We start from the raw sequence: 13,828 nt of genomic DNA, 5'->3' as shown, positions 1-13,828 counted from the left end.
TTACTTTTATTTTGAATTTAGGGCTTTTTTTTACTTGTAATGGAGTATATGGATCGTGGTATTTCTACTTTTACTGAAGTAAAGGATCTACTTCTTCCACCACTCGTCGTGTCGGTGACGACTCATTTCCCCGTTGAAAACTTCCCATTGCTGAGAGCTGAATTTCCAGTGGTTGTGAAAGACCGCAGATGATTGGCTCTGACCGAGTCACTCATTTGACCGTAAATAAAGTCGTCTTTACACTTTGGTCATTGCATTCACACAGGATTCAACAGAGCCAATAAAAACTACAGCATGGGTTCACGTTTATGTGAGGATGTTTCTTTTAAATCATGTGGTTTCCCTCTTAACATGCAGCTCTCTTCTTTTTTTAATGACTTTTCTGTGTCAAAGACAACCATAATAAGCGTTTTCTACCACGTCTGAAAAGCAAATGAAAGAAAACGTCCAGTCATTGTGAAAGTTCCCACTTCTCCTCATGGAGGTTTTTAGGTTTGGACACTTTGGAAATTTGGTAGACCAGCCTTCAGACACTTACCTATAAAACGCGGCTGCACTTGGATGTTTTGTCAGTTGAAGACGTTGTTAAGAGACAACAATGCTTCGCAAGGTATGACTTCTTTTTTTTTAAAGTTACATTTTCTCAGCATGTCACTATATGAGATTAAATTCAGGCACATTTTGGAGAGTATTTTGTGGTTTAAAGAGTCACTTCGATGCAGCATATTTGAATTTCTTAGCCTGGTTTGATCCCTCACAACTCTGTGGAGGTTTGCATCTGACCGGCCCTGTTTCACCTCTCCAGGGTATTACAGGGAGCTTTGGAGCTGCTATCCACGGCCTCAACACCCCCCAGCTGACAGATGGTGTGATTAACAGGAGCAAACGGATGATGCTGGACACCCTGGGCGTCGGGCTGATAGGAACCAGGACGGCTGTCTTCAACAAGGCTCTCACATACAGCCAGGTACGGAAAAGTGCTTCACTGATGTACTACACCCATTAAAATATGTCTTATGACATCATATATAAAAGTACTACATATTTAATGAGAGAGATTTAATCTTCACTGATGTGGAACTCTAAATATGTTTTAGTAATATCTGTCAACCTGTGATCATCGTCATATCTTTTGGCCTCGTCACAAGTCGTCTGTGTCAATCACAGTTTCCTGTGATTCATTTCTTTTCTATGAGATGTTGACATAAATCTGATCACTGTTCTTTAATTAGTTGATATGATCCCTTTTAGGCGTATTTATGTATTCTTGATTATATACGTTGGAAATGGGAAGGAGCGTCACGTCAGAGCACAGAGTTGCGTCCGTGTGATTGCACACTTGTCCTCATAATACTGTCTGCTTGCAGTTGTTGCGGTCTGACGAGAGGAGCAGTGTTTGGGGTAAATCAGAGCTGACTCTTCCTTCTCATTACGCTGCTTTCGTCAACGGCATCGCGGTAAGATCACTCAAATAAATACACCCTAATGTACAGAAAACACAAAGATGACACGGAGGTTTGATCTCTGATGATCTGCTCCGCCTCATTGTTTGGAGATAGGTGCACTCCATGGACTTTGACGATACCTGGCACCCTGCGACTCATCCCTCTGGAGCTGTGCTCCCCGCCCTGCTGGCCCTGGCAGAGACTCTGCCCAGACAGCCCTCTGGTCTGGACCTGCTGCTGGCCTTCAATGTCGGTATCGAGGTGCAGGGCAGACTCATGAGGTTCTCCAGAGAGGCCTACGACATCCCTGAGAGGTGAGATATTTGATAACCAACGTCAGGCTGTTCGAGCTGATGTGCCAATGTTCTGTCCAATTGTGATTAAATGTGCACGGAAAGTGTTTGAGTGATAAAGGGTTGAACACCTGCCTAGAGGTATGTGGCCATATAGATAGTTTGGGTTGGAGGTGGTGAACGGGTTTTAGTTTGTGGTACACACAGCATTGAATAATTCAAGAGAAACGTCCCTGGCCTGACCTTGATAATCCATACACCTCACTGTCAACAGTTTTCATAAAGAATAACTCTTCAGCAGAAAGTAGTTCCAATCAACAGAAAGACAAGCTGCTGTCAAGTTTTTCAAATATAATTTTGAACGTGCTTTTATGCTGTGAACACCACTAACCGTGCAAGCAGAAATATCAGACAGATTGCCCAAAACAGAGTGAAGAAAGTAGGGATAAAAAGTTGTTTTTCAAATGATGTATCATATAGGGCTCCAAAAAAACAATTTATTTTCCCTATAAATGAATCTGCTGATTATGTTCTTGATCATTTGTCTTAAGCCCAAGGTGACGTCCTCAAACTGCTCGTTTTGATATTCAACTTATTACATAACCACTAAATATTTGGCATTTCTGCATTTAGTTGACTCATCATTTAGCTCTAATCTTAAAGAACTCTGTATTAAAACCAAATAGATCCTAATGTTTCGGTCCTCTCCTGCAACCCTCTCAGATTCCACCCTCCCAGCGTGGTTGGGGTGATGGGTAGCGCTGCAGCCTCCGCTAAGCTCCTGGGTCTGTCCCCTGAGCAGTGCGGTCACGCTCTGGCCATCGCAGCCTCCTCTGCTGGGGCTCCCCTGGCCAACGCCGCCACGCAAACCAAACCTCTGCACATAGGAAACGCCGCTCGGAGAGGCCTGGAGGCCGCCCAGCTGGCCGGGATGGGACTGGAGGGGAATCCGGCCATCCTGGATATGAACTGCGGGTTTGGGGTTTACTACAAGGACTACAGTCCTTCAGCAATGGCAGGGTCTGCCTCTGCTGACTTCAAATGGATCCTGGAAGATCAGGACGTGGCCTTCAAGCGCATCCCCGCTCACCTGGGGATGCACTGGGTGGTGGACGCGGCTCTGGCAGCACGCGCAAAGCTGGAAAACACAGTCGGGAACTTTGACCTCAGCCAGATCAGGCAGGTCACACTCAGAGTGCCTCCATCCAAGTACATCGACTGCCCCTTCCCCGCCACGGAGCACCAAGCCAGGCACTCATTTCAGTTCAACGCCTCCTCCGCCCTGCTGGATAACAAAGTGACGGTGTCTTCCTTCAGCGGAGCTCAGATCAACCGGCCTGCCCTGAAGGAGCTCCTGTCCAAAGTGGAGGTGGAGACCCCTAAAGACAACCCACCCAGCTTCGACAAGATGTACTGCGAGGTCGCGATAGAGACAGAGCAGGGGCAGATTCACACAGCCAGGTGTGACACCTTTTATGGCCACTGGAGGAAGCCACTGAGTCAGGAGGACCTGGTGGAGAAGTTCAGCGTCAATGCGTCCTCAGTGTTGTGCACAGAGGGGGTGGAGGGCGTGATTGACGCCATAGGGAACATTGAGAGAGCGAGGGAATGCTCAGTCTTAAATTCATACCTGAGAATGACAAGCAGTCGAGACGAGCAGTTATACAGCACGGGGAGTTTGTGATTATACATCATACCGGTGTGAAAACCTTTGATATTTTTAAACTTCTCCACAACAATCACAGTGTAAATATTTCATATTCCTCATTTTCTTCCATGGGAGTGAGAAATAAAGCACGCTGAGAAAGTGAACTTTAACATTTTATTGCATTTCTTGCATAATACCATAGCTGCTGTTGGTTTGATCTGATTAGCATTGCCAACACGATACTGATCCACTGCATCAGAATATAATCCAGTAAATTTGACTCACACAGAGATGTTTGCTAAATAAATCAGGCCATGTGGTGCACATCACTACTGCAAACATGTTTCTGGAAGTGCTTTTGATCAAGGGGTTAAACCCCCCCCCCCCCCACCACCACCAAATGATCTTCTCTACGTGAGTTTTGTTACAATCAAGCGAGTTTCAGCACGTCCTGCACCATCGCCCCGATGCCATCGAAGACCTCGTGTATCGGAGCATTGCACATGAACGCGGAGGTGGTGACCAGCTTGTTCTTCTCGTCCACGTGGGTCTCGCCGACGCTCTTGCTCACGTGCTTGCAGCCCAACTGGACGATGGCCGCTGCGGTGTCGGCAGTGTCGGGATACCTGAGAGAGGAGAGAGCACAATGTTCAGCTGATCAGAAGGAGTCAAATGTGTATTTATTACAGATAGTATGTGTGGTTAAAAGACATGTGGCATGCTCTGAGGGCTGTACGAAAGACTGCTGTGAAAAATAGGAATTAAAAGAAATAAAGGATAAAGGACGGTCTTGTGAGCTCATTTCTTTCTAACACCACAACAGGCTGTATGAGACTGTCTTCACGTACGCAGCAGTGACTCTGAGAGACGACAGGAGTTCCCCTTTAAGACAGATCTTGTCCGCTCGGCTCAGTCAATACTCACTTGTCATTCTTCTCGATGCCGACGGTCACCTCGCAGCCAGGAAACACCTTGGCAGCCAGGACAGGTGAGATGCAGCAGAGGCCGATGGGCTTCCCCTCGCCGTGGAACGCCTGCAGCGCCGCCTTAACCTCGTCATTCACAGAGCAGTCCTTCCCCTGCACGGCCCATGTACAGAGGTTCTTCGCTGCACCAAAACCACCTGAGAGACGTCGCAAAAAATGTGGTTATTCAAGTCGTTTGAACACTCGTTGGTTGGTCAAGGAGAAAACTTGTATTAGTCAGGAATATTATTAGTTAGAAATGGCCACCAATTTGAGTCTTATGCTTTATTTTCAGGGTGGACTCGAGAACCTTTCAGTGTATTTGACTAAAAAAAACAAAAAAAACAGGATGAGCTCTTCTGCTGTGTAGTGGTGAACGAACCTGGGAATATAACGGCGTCGTGGTCTTTGACGCTGAGTTTAGCCAGGTCCTGGATGTTTCCACGGGCCAATCTTGCGCTCTCCACCAACACGTTCCTCTTGTCCTCGGACGGCTCGCCCTTCAGGTGGTTCACAACGTGCATCTGGTCAATGTTGGGGGCAAACATGTTGACCTGTGGTGGATAAAGCAGAGGGGAGGATGCTCATTTCATAACCGATCAGAAATCATTAGGACAGCAAATAATGATTGTTTTCAGACGGTAATTTCTTCAAATGACTAATTCGTACTTCTTTCTATAAAAAAAAAAAAAGCTTGCGGGAGGGGAGAGCGGTGCTTGCAGGAGAGCGACTGCTGCATCTCCACCACATCCGCTGGTGGAGGTGTGCGCGCGCGGATCGGGGAGGACCTCCGCTGTGTGCGTTACAGAGAGCAGTGGATAATTCTAATTTGTATCAAGTCTGATTTTAAAATTCTTTTTCTTTTACTTTTTTTGCTGGCGGATTCGCGGGCCACATCAAATGACGTGGCGGGCAGGATTCGGCCCGCGGGCCTTGAGTTTGACACATGTGCTTTAGAATGATCATGAGGCTCGCCCCCTGCTGCTGCTGCCGCTCTGTCCTCTTTCCAGGCTCATCTCCAACAAGCTATTTTCAACTATTTTCATATAAATGATTTCTGGTGTGTCCCCCCACCACTGAAATCCTGTGAAAAAGCGAGCTCTTTACCCAGTATGATCAGGACTAAGGAAGAACAATTAAAGTGACCAATTATTCTTAAAATGCACAAATGGGCATCAGAGTATTTTTTTTTTGTAAAAGTTTAAAAGTTATGCACATGTGCAATCACACAATGTGGATGGCAGTTTGGTCTATTTGACCTGACCCCAAAGCCTGCAGCAAGTGGATTCATCCCCCCCCCTCTCACAAACGAAACTACACAACATCCATTTGACCGACAGATAAGTCTCCAACTTACACTCGCACCTCCTCTGCTCAGGTGGACCAAAATAGCGGAGGCCTCGTGGATCTCACTTCCGTCAAAAACCCCGCAGCCCGCCAACACCACAGCCACGCGCTTCCCCATCTGAGTGGCGTAGTAACTTGTATGTACTGTCTGAAAGGTCCTGAGGGTCGGGAAGTTCTGACGAAAGTGGCGCAGCAGGGTGAGCATCGCGGACTGTCAGCAGAGGAGGACGTCCCCCTTCTTCTACGTTTCCTTCTTCTGCAGTCACCAGCGGTCTCTCTGCGCTTCAGCGCCATCTTGTGTCTGAACCAGAGCACTGCTGCTGCTGACTGAAAGAAGAGAACGCTGAATGCATGTTCGTAATTATTAATAGTGAGGTTAACGCCGCTTTCTTCTTCTGTCATCTTTTTGTTGTACGTTTCCTCTTCACTTAGTTCGTATCAAATTTGTCTAATTTCAGTTATTATTGATTTTCTGAAATCTGTAATCCGTCAAATAAATTCTCAATTAATTTAAGAAAATGTATTTAAAAACAGATAATTTACATGAAATTGTGCCATTAAAAACTATTTGTACGGAAAATGTAGTTATCTTTGATAATTGCAATTGATATATTTCATTATTTCAGCTTTAAATCTTATATATTTAATGTCATATTATTTATTTTATGATATATTTTCTATTTAAAATGATTTAACTATGATATAATTATTTATATTCACAACTGGGCCCATGGACTATAATAGCACCAGTGCAAAATAATATCAATAACAATTTTTTTTTAATATTTATATTTCTACATACTGTGATAAGTTGGAATTGTTTTGTTTTTTAATAATTTAACTTGATACTGATTGATTTATTTAGATATGTGTTTCATGATATGTATTTAGATTTGTCCTACTAATTAAAATTAGGGAGAACACTTGTTTATGTTATTTGATTTTTCCGTTTATTTAATATAAGTTTGTTGCATTAGTCCGGTTATCGGGTCCAAAAGTGACCGGGGAAATACATGAGTAAATACTGGTAACTGATCACGATAGATTAAAAATAGACAAATAAAAACAATTAGCTTTTTTCCACATTTTGTTGAACGTTACTTTCACACGAATAGTTCAATAGTTTCACCTGTGATTTGGTTCATTTAGTTCATTTACTTTGGAAAACTGCAGTTAAGCTTTCTTTGTTGTTGTTTTTACTTTGCACCATTAACAAAGGAACTATTCAGAAATGCCTCTCAAACAATATATCAGGAGCTGCACTTTTGATCATCACAAACATCAGGTTTATATTTGTACCTTAAAAAAAAGGTGCATCATACCCATAACACTTTCTATAGTATCAATAATTTGTCAACTATTTTACATTAAATCTGCAGCGGGAATCAGTCATACAATACACTGTTTTAATGATTTCAGTTTGGTTTGGTTATCTGTGACTGAATCGACCGCTTCAGTTTGACAGATAGTCAGTGACCCTCATCGTGGCATCAAACATCAATTGTAGCATTTGTACAAAAATGGATTTCCATACTCCTCCTGAATGAAGTTCTATATCCTGCGGAATCCAAACGGTGAGACCTTCAGCCAAGATGAGGCTGGTCCAATACCATTTGAATAAGTAGAAAAGTTAGTTAGAGGGAACAAGAAATGAATGCGCGCACTTGATTTTAAGAAAACTCATTCAACCAACTCTCGCTGGAAATTGATTAACAGATTACTTCAATCAGGATTATGCAGAATGTCAGTATAAACCCGTACGAACATGAATAGCGTGTAAATCGGCAAAGGAAACTGGAATTACAGTCAACATACGTGGTCTATATCAATCAGTCACAATTTACCCTTTATCTGTAGGGCTCTACTGAGACAGAAATATTTCTGCAAATCCATTCAGAAGGAGAAACAAATACATAAATATGTCCGGAAACTAGCATTCAGAAGGAAGGTGCGGGGTTGAGGCTCAACGCGGAGAAAAGTCACTTCAGCTGCTTTAATTCTGTCTAAAGAAAAACAGACCAATCACACACCTGTTGACATCGTCACGAGGCCGGCAGCCTGTCAGTAAGTGCGCACTCAAAGTCCTGCCAGTCACACTCTGCATGTTGGGGACATGTGTCAAAGGGTCAATGTAAATGGTCCAGCTAGTCTGATGATGTTTGGACCAGCTGTCATGTGATTTCGTATCATCAACAAAACCACGTGACCAGCAATGAGGAAGTCCATTCGGAGGGGAAGGATGATGGGGGCGCAGTCACCGTAACCTCTTCTTTTTCGTCAGTTTTCGAGGCTTTAACATGGCTCACGCGCTGACTCTTCTGTGTTTCAACGTGCTGCTGGTTCTTCCTGTAGCAGCTCAGTTCACTAACGATGGACAGCAGCGGTGGCCCGTTCCCTACAGGTATGAAGACCGTAAACCTTCTTCTCTCCATGCTGATTCTGCTCTGTAAAACCATGTGACAGCTAAATAATAAAGTACCCGATTAGAATAAGTTCAAACGTATCTGCCGAACTTCTGATTGACCGAGTGTTAGAATCCGGTTCTTGTTTATTATTCGGTCTAATAGAGGACGTTTCGCTCAAAGGGAAGCCAGTTTACCAAGTTATGTCTGGTGCGTTCACATGACTTTGGGAACTTTGGAATTCGGAGTATCTGGCTGAAGAGCACGTGAGAAATCAAATTAAAGTAATGTTATACGATGTGTTTTGCATTCCATCAGTGGTGGAAAGTAACTAAGTATATTTACTCAACAACTGTGCAATTTTGACATACTTGTACTTTACTCGAGTTTTCCCCGCTTTCTGCTACTTTATACTCAACTACACTCCAGAGGCAAATATTATGTTTTACTCCGTTACATTGATTGAATAACTTACTTGCTAGTTATTTTCCAGACTGAGCCTAATAATGCAAGATGCAATATTACGTGATGTAATGCACCAACAGACGGTTTGATCGTCGCCCTGCCGTGGACTCCTTCTGTGAAGCCGTCTACCCGTTCTGTCCCACCGGAGACCGGGATGGACGCGTTCCCTCCGTGAGAGACAGCGACGTCATCTCAGTTTACCGACTGCAGACACCTGTGTGGGAATTCAAGTATGGAGATCTGTTGGGGAAAGTTGTAAGTTCACGAAGTCCTCTTGTTTATCAGTTCAAACATGTTGCTGATATTTCACCGCATTGAGGTTTGTAGTCTGTAGAATAAAACATTAACAACCAGGTTAATAGTCTTAATTCTGGACTTATTATTGAGTGTTGGACCAAAAGTTCAATACAGTTTGAGTGACATATGCCGTGTTTTTTAATAACATTTAAAAAACGATGTATCTTTAACTTTTTTGTCTCAAAGAGATTGATTGAGCTCACAAATCAAATGTTAGTTAAATTGAGTTAAACAAGTTCAAATGAAAAGTAGTCATATAAATATGTTGTTTACATTTTTACTTAGTTTGATTACATAAAGTAATTTCCCCTGTGTCAGTTAATGTAACTGATAAAATGCAGATTTGGCCAGGGAAAATAATTGATAAAATATTTCATAATAATAATAACTAACAGTGGCCTCGCCTGAAATCACCGTCATTAGCACAGATTGTCTTTGTGTTGTTGATACCACTGTGTTGCCGTAGATGTTCTCTGACACAGACCGGTATTTAAAGATAGTATGGCTGTTAAAGTGGAAGTGCAACTTGTGACTTTATTCATAGATACGCAGCTGCACACGTCTACCCACGAACAGAGAGCCGACGTAATGTTTCCGTTTGCTTCACAGCACATCATGCACGATGCCGTTGGGTTCAGCAGTTCAGAATCAGGCGCCAACTACACCATGGAGTGGTATGAGCTGTTTCAGCTGGGTAACTGCACCTTCCCTCATGTCAGGCCCGAGGTGTTCGCACCTTTCTGGTGCAACCAGGGAGCCGCCTGCTTCTTTGAGGGGATCGATGACGTACACTGGTCACAAAACGGCACCTTGGAGAAAATCGGAGAACTCACAGGTAAGACTTCACACGTGGAGTCTTGTATCTTGGCTCTTACAGACCAAAAGAACATATAAATACAGTGATTCAATTTGTTTGGAACCTTTGCTCTGGCGTTTAACAACATTGACAGATGAAGCTGGTGATAAACTACATTTGTATTAATCCCATGTATCCCGTGTCCTAAAACTACTCAAAATGCTTATTTGAGCCACACAGAGTTGCACTTGGGGACATGTCCTTTCATTATTGCGCAGTTTGCTTTAAGTCAGACCACTAACAGTCTTGCTGGTGCTGTAAAAACTCACTAGTAGCCTACACCAAATGTGTATAAATCCACAGTTGAAAATAGTCCCCATGAAATGCACTATTTACTCCCACTATTTACTTCAGTGCCCAGCTGTTGTAGCAAATAACTTTTTTTAAATGAAATCATATTTGCCATTTTTAAAAATGTACATCTTCAGTGGGATCAAATGGGCTTAACCAGAGTACCCAGACAGGGAAGTGAGGTCCGAGGGTATTTAGAGGCCGACTAACACATCGCTGGTTTTGGTCTTTTCGTGGGATTTGTTGAAAATATAGAAACAAATGTATTGTACTAGTCCACTCATTTTGTGGCCAGTGAATAATGGCTGCCAATATCAGAATTCATCTGCATAAAAACGGTATACCTGCCCACAGCCACAAGAATCGTATTACTTTGTACGCAGATGATGTTTTAACGTTTGAATAATCTTTCTTTCTCAGCACCACCTCTTTTGGACCATGGGGAATCGTCCTATGGCCAAGAAAGTCAGCTTAATGAATGTTTTGCATTTTCTAATTAAAATAAGGCCACTTTTGAGGCATAGTAGCTAACCGGTCCCACACCAAGAAGGTTGTGGGTTTGAGCGTTTCACTTCTATGCCTTTTTCCCATTGCATTCTGGGAACAGCTGGAACACCTTCCTTGGCCCAGAAATAAACTGCTTAGATGTATGAACTTTCAAAATGCAGCTCTGTCACCGCGATGTTTTAATCATCAGGTTTGTGACTGATTGGAACCTCTTCGTCGGTTTCATCGATGGACTTCCTGCTTAACGTTTCTGGTATTAAAATAGTGTCTTTCTTTGTCCAGGGAGCCAGTTCAATGACATGGCCCAGTGGGTCCAGGACGACAACAACACCGGGATCTACTACGAGACGTGGACAGTTCGCTCCGACCCCGGCCCCAACGCCACGGTGTGGTTCGAGTCCTACGACTGCTCCCAGTTTGTCCACCGCACATACAGGAAGCTGACTGAGCTGGGAGCCAAACTATCCAGCAGATCCCAAACCAACTACACCAAGATCTACCTGTACAGCGGAGAGCCCACCTACCTCGGCAACGACAGCGCCATATTCGGACAGCCCGCCCTGAAGAATCTGGCAGTGGACATCCGTAACTTCTACCACACATTCAGACCACACCAGTCGTTCGCCGACTTTGCCGTCAGTCTGCTGGAGGCTTATGAAAAGGTTGTGTTGGACAAGAGCTTCTACCTCTACTACAACTTTGAGTACTGGCATCTGCCGATGAAGCCTCCCTATGTGCGGATTACATATGAAGAGGTGCCTTTGCCATAACAACATTTTTTTACTGTTTTTCTGCAAATTATTTTCATTGATGGTAAATCAGTTTTTTATTTCAAATGTCAATAAGAAACAGAAAAGCAGCACACATCTTCATGTTGAAGAATTTGAAAAGTTGTTGGTGATTGTTTACTTCCATTTGTCAGATTGCTTCTTCTTCCTGCCTTTGTTGGTGCTCGAGAACTTCTTTTTGAGTGCTCAGAAAAACATGGGAATTTAGAATTCCTTGACAGCTGATGAAGATCATGAGATATGAACAAAAGTTCAGGAACACTACTAAATAGACTTGGTGTGTAGAGTCTAAATCTAATGTCAGAGTATGAAATATGTACAATATCATTCTTTATATGTATGAGAAGCGCATCATATTCACATCAGGTCATCTTTCAGATTTGTACATTTTTTCTTTTTAATATCTGTACTTTGTCTTTTTGTTTCAATAATCGCCCTATGTCTTGTGCATTTAATTTAACTAATTCAAATGACTGCAGTATATGGAAAATAATAAAATAACAGCTGGAAAGAGTACATTCACAATGTTTTTATTGTCAGTATAAGCTCACATGTCCAAAACAATCATTTTAATTTCATGACAGGTGACCAGTTAAGCAAAGTAGACCAAGCGTTGTGCGTACAGAAGCAACACTACAAGCGTCGACACCAGCTCTCCCCTCACACGGCTCACTGAGCACTCTGAACCAATGAGGGTCAAATAATGACAGACGAGGCATTTCATCTGGATTCAAATGAAACATGTTCAACTCATCCAACTGACATTTCCAATAAAAGCCGATTAAAGAACAGGGTCAAATGAAAACCAGTACAGTATGAAACACAACACCTTCACTTTAGAGCCGTTTAATGCACAAATGATAAACAAGTGCGGAGACGTGCGACTGAACCATCGGGATGCTAATGCAAAAGAGCACAGACAACCAGCACAGGTGTCCAAGAAGCACTTCCTGCAACAAGTGACTCAGTTTCAGTCGACATCACCGTTGTGGTTACATGACATACGACATGGATAAGAGGAATGAAGTCCGGCAGGAAAAGTCAAATCTACAGCTCTACTGTATAGACCTGCAGCATTGTCCACGACTGATAACTTGTCAAAGTATTTATGAAAATACACGTGTTTATAAATGACTTCATGACACTTTAAATGTCGGGCTGAGACTCTTTATTTGGTCTATTTCATACGTACTTTTCCTGAAAGAGAAAAGGTGTGGAGCACCTTACTTACTGCTGGAAGATGAATATCTTTCAGGCAGGGTTTGACTCACTACCTGTTTAGGATTGAAAATCTCTCCTGTGTTGATAAATTGTTTAAAGCTTGTGGTAGTGGACTCGAAAACTTTGGACCGCCGACAAGCAACAAAATCAGAGTGACAGAGGTGAAAATAACAGAGTCTCTGCTTGCTGGTTCTAATGATTGCTTCTTTGTATAACCGGAAAAAACAAAGTAATTCCATATCAATGACTTACAAAGCTTATCTTCTGTACGTTCTACAGTATGAAAAATATCCATCTAGCAAAGGATAACTCTCACTCCGTTTGTATAAAAGACACCAGCCGCTGGTTAAGGAAACGTCAAACCCTGACAGGGCGAAATAAAGAAACGGGTACATTTCTATTCATAATAATCAAACACAGCGTTTTATACACAGACGCATTCGTCTTCCTTCTTAAAGGAAAATAAAGTTTCACTCATCTGACTTTCCAAATCTCTTTCGACTGAAAGTAATTGGTGTTTTGGAACATCTGTAGAGAGTTCTGAATGAAAAGATGAATACCTCTTGGTCTCAGATACTCACAACGTAAGAGCTCCAACAGGCAAACAGCACAACATACAAATGAAACCTATTTCGGGAAATATATATATATATATATATATATTAATTCAATGCACCCGGGAGACACAAAGGGTTAAGTTTTGCATTCCCAGCATGCATTGTAAGCTAATAGCTGCAGAGACAAGTCTGTTGAACTGTTACGAAGCAAACTCAGCCTCTTCTACCTCCAAACATTAGTGCGCTATCTATATTTACATAGAATCCTTTCTGCGTCAGTGATTATGGCTTTATTACGTCAATATACTGCCCTTGGTATCCGATTCAACAGAACCCCGGAACAGCAACATCATTACAATCTGGGTCCAACTAATACTAACTGGAGCATTATGAAGAAAGTGTCCATGCTTTCATTAGGGCATCATTTGGGTTTTCATGTAAGGTGCTTAGGAAATCTCACACACACACACACACACACACACACACACACACACACACACACACACACACACACACACACACACACACACACACACACACACACACACACACACACACACACACACACACACACACACACACACACACACACACACACACACACACACACACACACACTTTCTTTTTCGATGCATGATAAGAGTTTGGGGTGAGGAGGATGAGCAAGATGTCGTCCACGCGACTGCTGCTCTGTATGATTAAATGACTGTAAAATGGAGCCGCTCTTTTGCTAAATTAAGTGACCC

The 13,828-nt window shown here is 42.8% G+C and overlaps 3 protein-coding genes across 3 annotated transcripts; 2 read left to right on the top strand and 1 right to left on the bottom strand.

Annotated features, from left to right (window-relative positions):
* Positions 1-6: 6 nt before the first annotated feature.
* Positions 7-3,780, top strand: acod1 (aconitate decarboxylase 1). Its single transcript, XM_079170111.1, has 4 exons — positions 7-967; positions 1,368-1,457; positions 1,560-1,759; positions 2,462-3,780. The coding sequence occupies exons 1-4, from the start codon at positions 659-661 to the stop codon at positions 3,420-3,422; spliced, it is 1,560 nt and encodes a 519-aa protein (XP_079026237.1). The 5' UTR covers positions 7-658; the 3' UTR covers positions 3,423-3,780.
* On the bottom strand, positions 3,547-5,978 carry LOC306703936 (glutamine amidotransferase-like class 1 domain-containing protein 3, mitochondrial). Its single transcript, XM_079170116.1, has 4 exons — positions 5,709-5,978; positions 4,734-4,905; positions 4,311-4,509; positions 3,547-4,012 (listed from the first exon to the last, which is right to left on the bottom strand). The coding sequence occupies exons 1-4, from the start codon at positions 5,901-5,903 to the stop codon at positions 3,817-3,819; spliced, it is 762 nt and encodes a 253-aa protein (XP_079026242.1). The 5' UTR covers positions 5,904-5,978; the 3' UTR covers positions 3,547-3,816.
* A 1,759-nt stretch (positions 5,979-7,737) lies between these two features.
* Positions 7,738-13,806, top strand: cln5 (CLN5 lysosomal BMP synthase). The gene is made up of 4 exons (XM_079170114.1): positions 7,738-8,099; positions 8,646-8,820; positions 9,472-9,697; positions 10,799-13,806. Exons 1-4 carry the CDS (start codon positions 7,996-7,998, stop codon positions 11,284-11,286), a joined length of 993 nt encoding a protein of 330 aa, XP_079026240.1. The 5' UTR covers positions 7,738-7,995; the 3' UTR covers positions 11,287-13,806.
* Positions 13,807-13,828: the final 22 nt, after the last annotated feature.

The sequence above is a fragment of the Pholis gunnellus genome (genome assembly GCF_910591455.1).
Source record: "Pholis gunnellus genome assembly, chromosome: 12".
Lineage (NCBI taxonomy): Eukaryota > Metazoa > Chordata > Actinopteri > Perciformes > Pholidae > Pholis > Pholis gunnellus.
The sequence above is the reverse complement of the archived record's forward strand: the minus strand, read 5'-3'. Positions and strand labels throughout refer to the sequence as shown.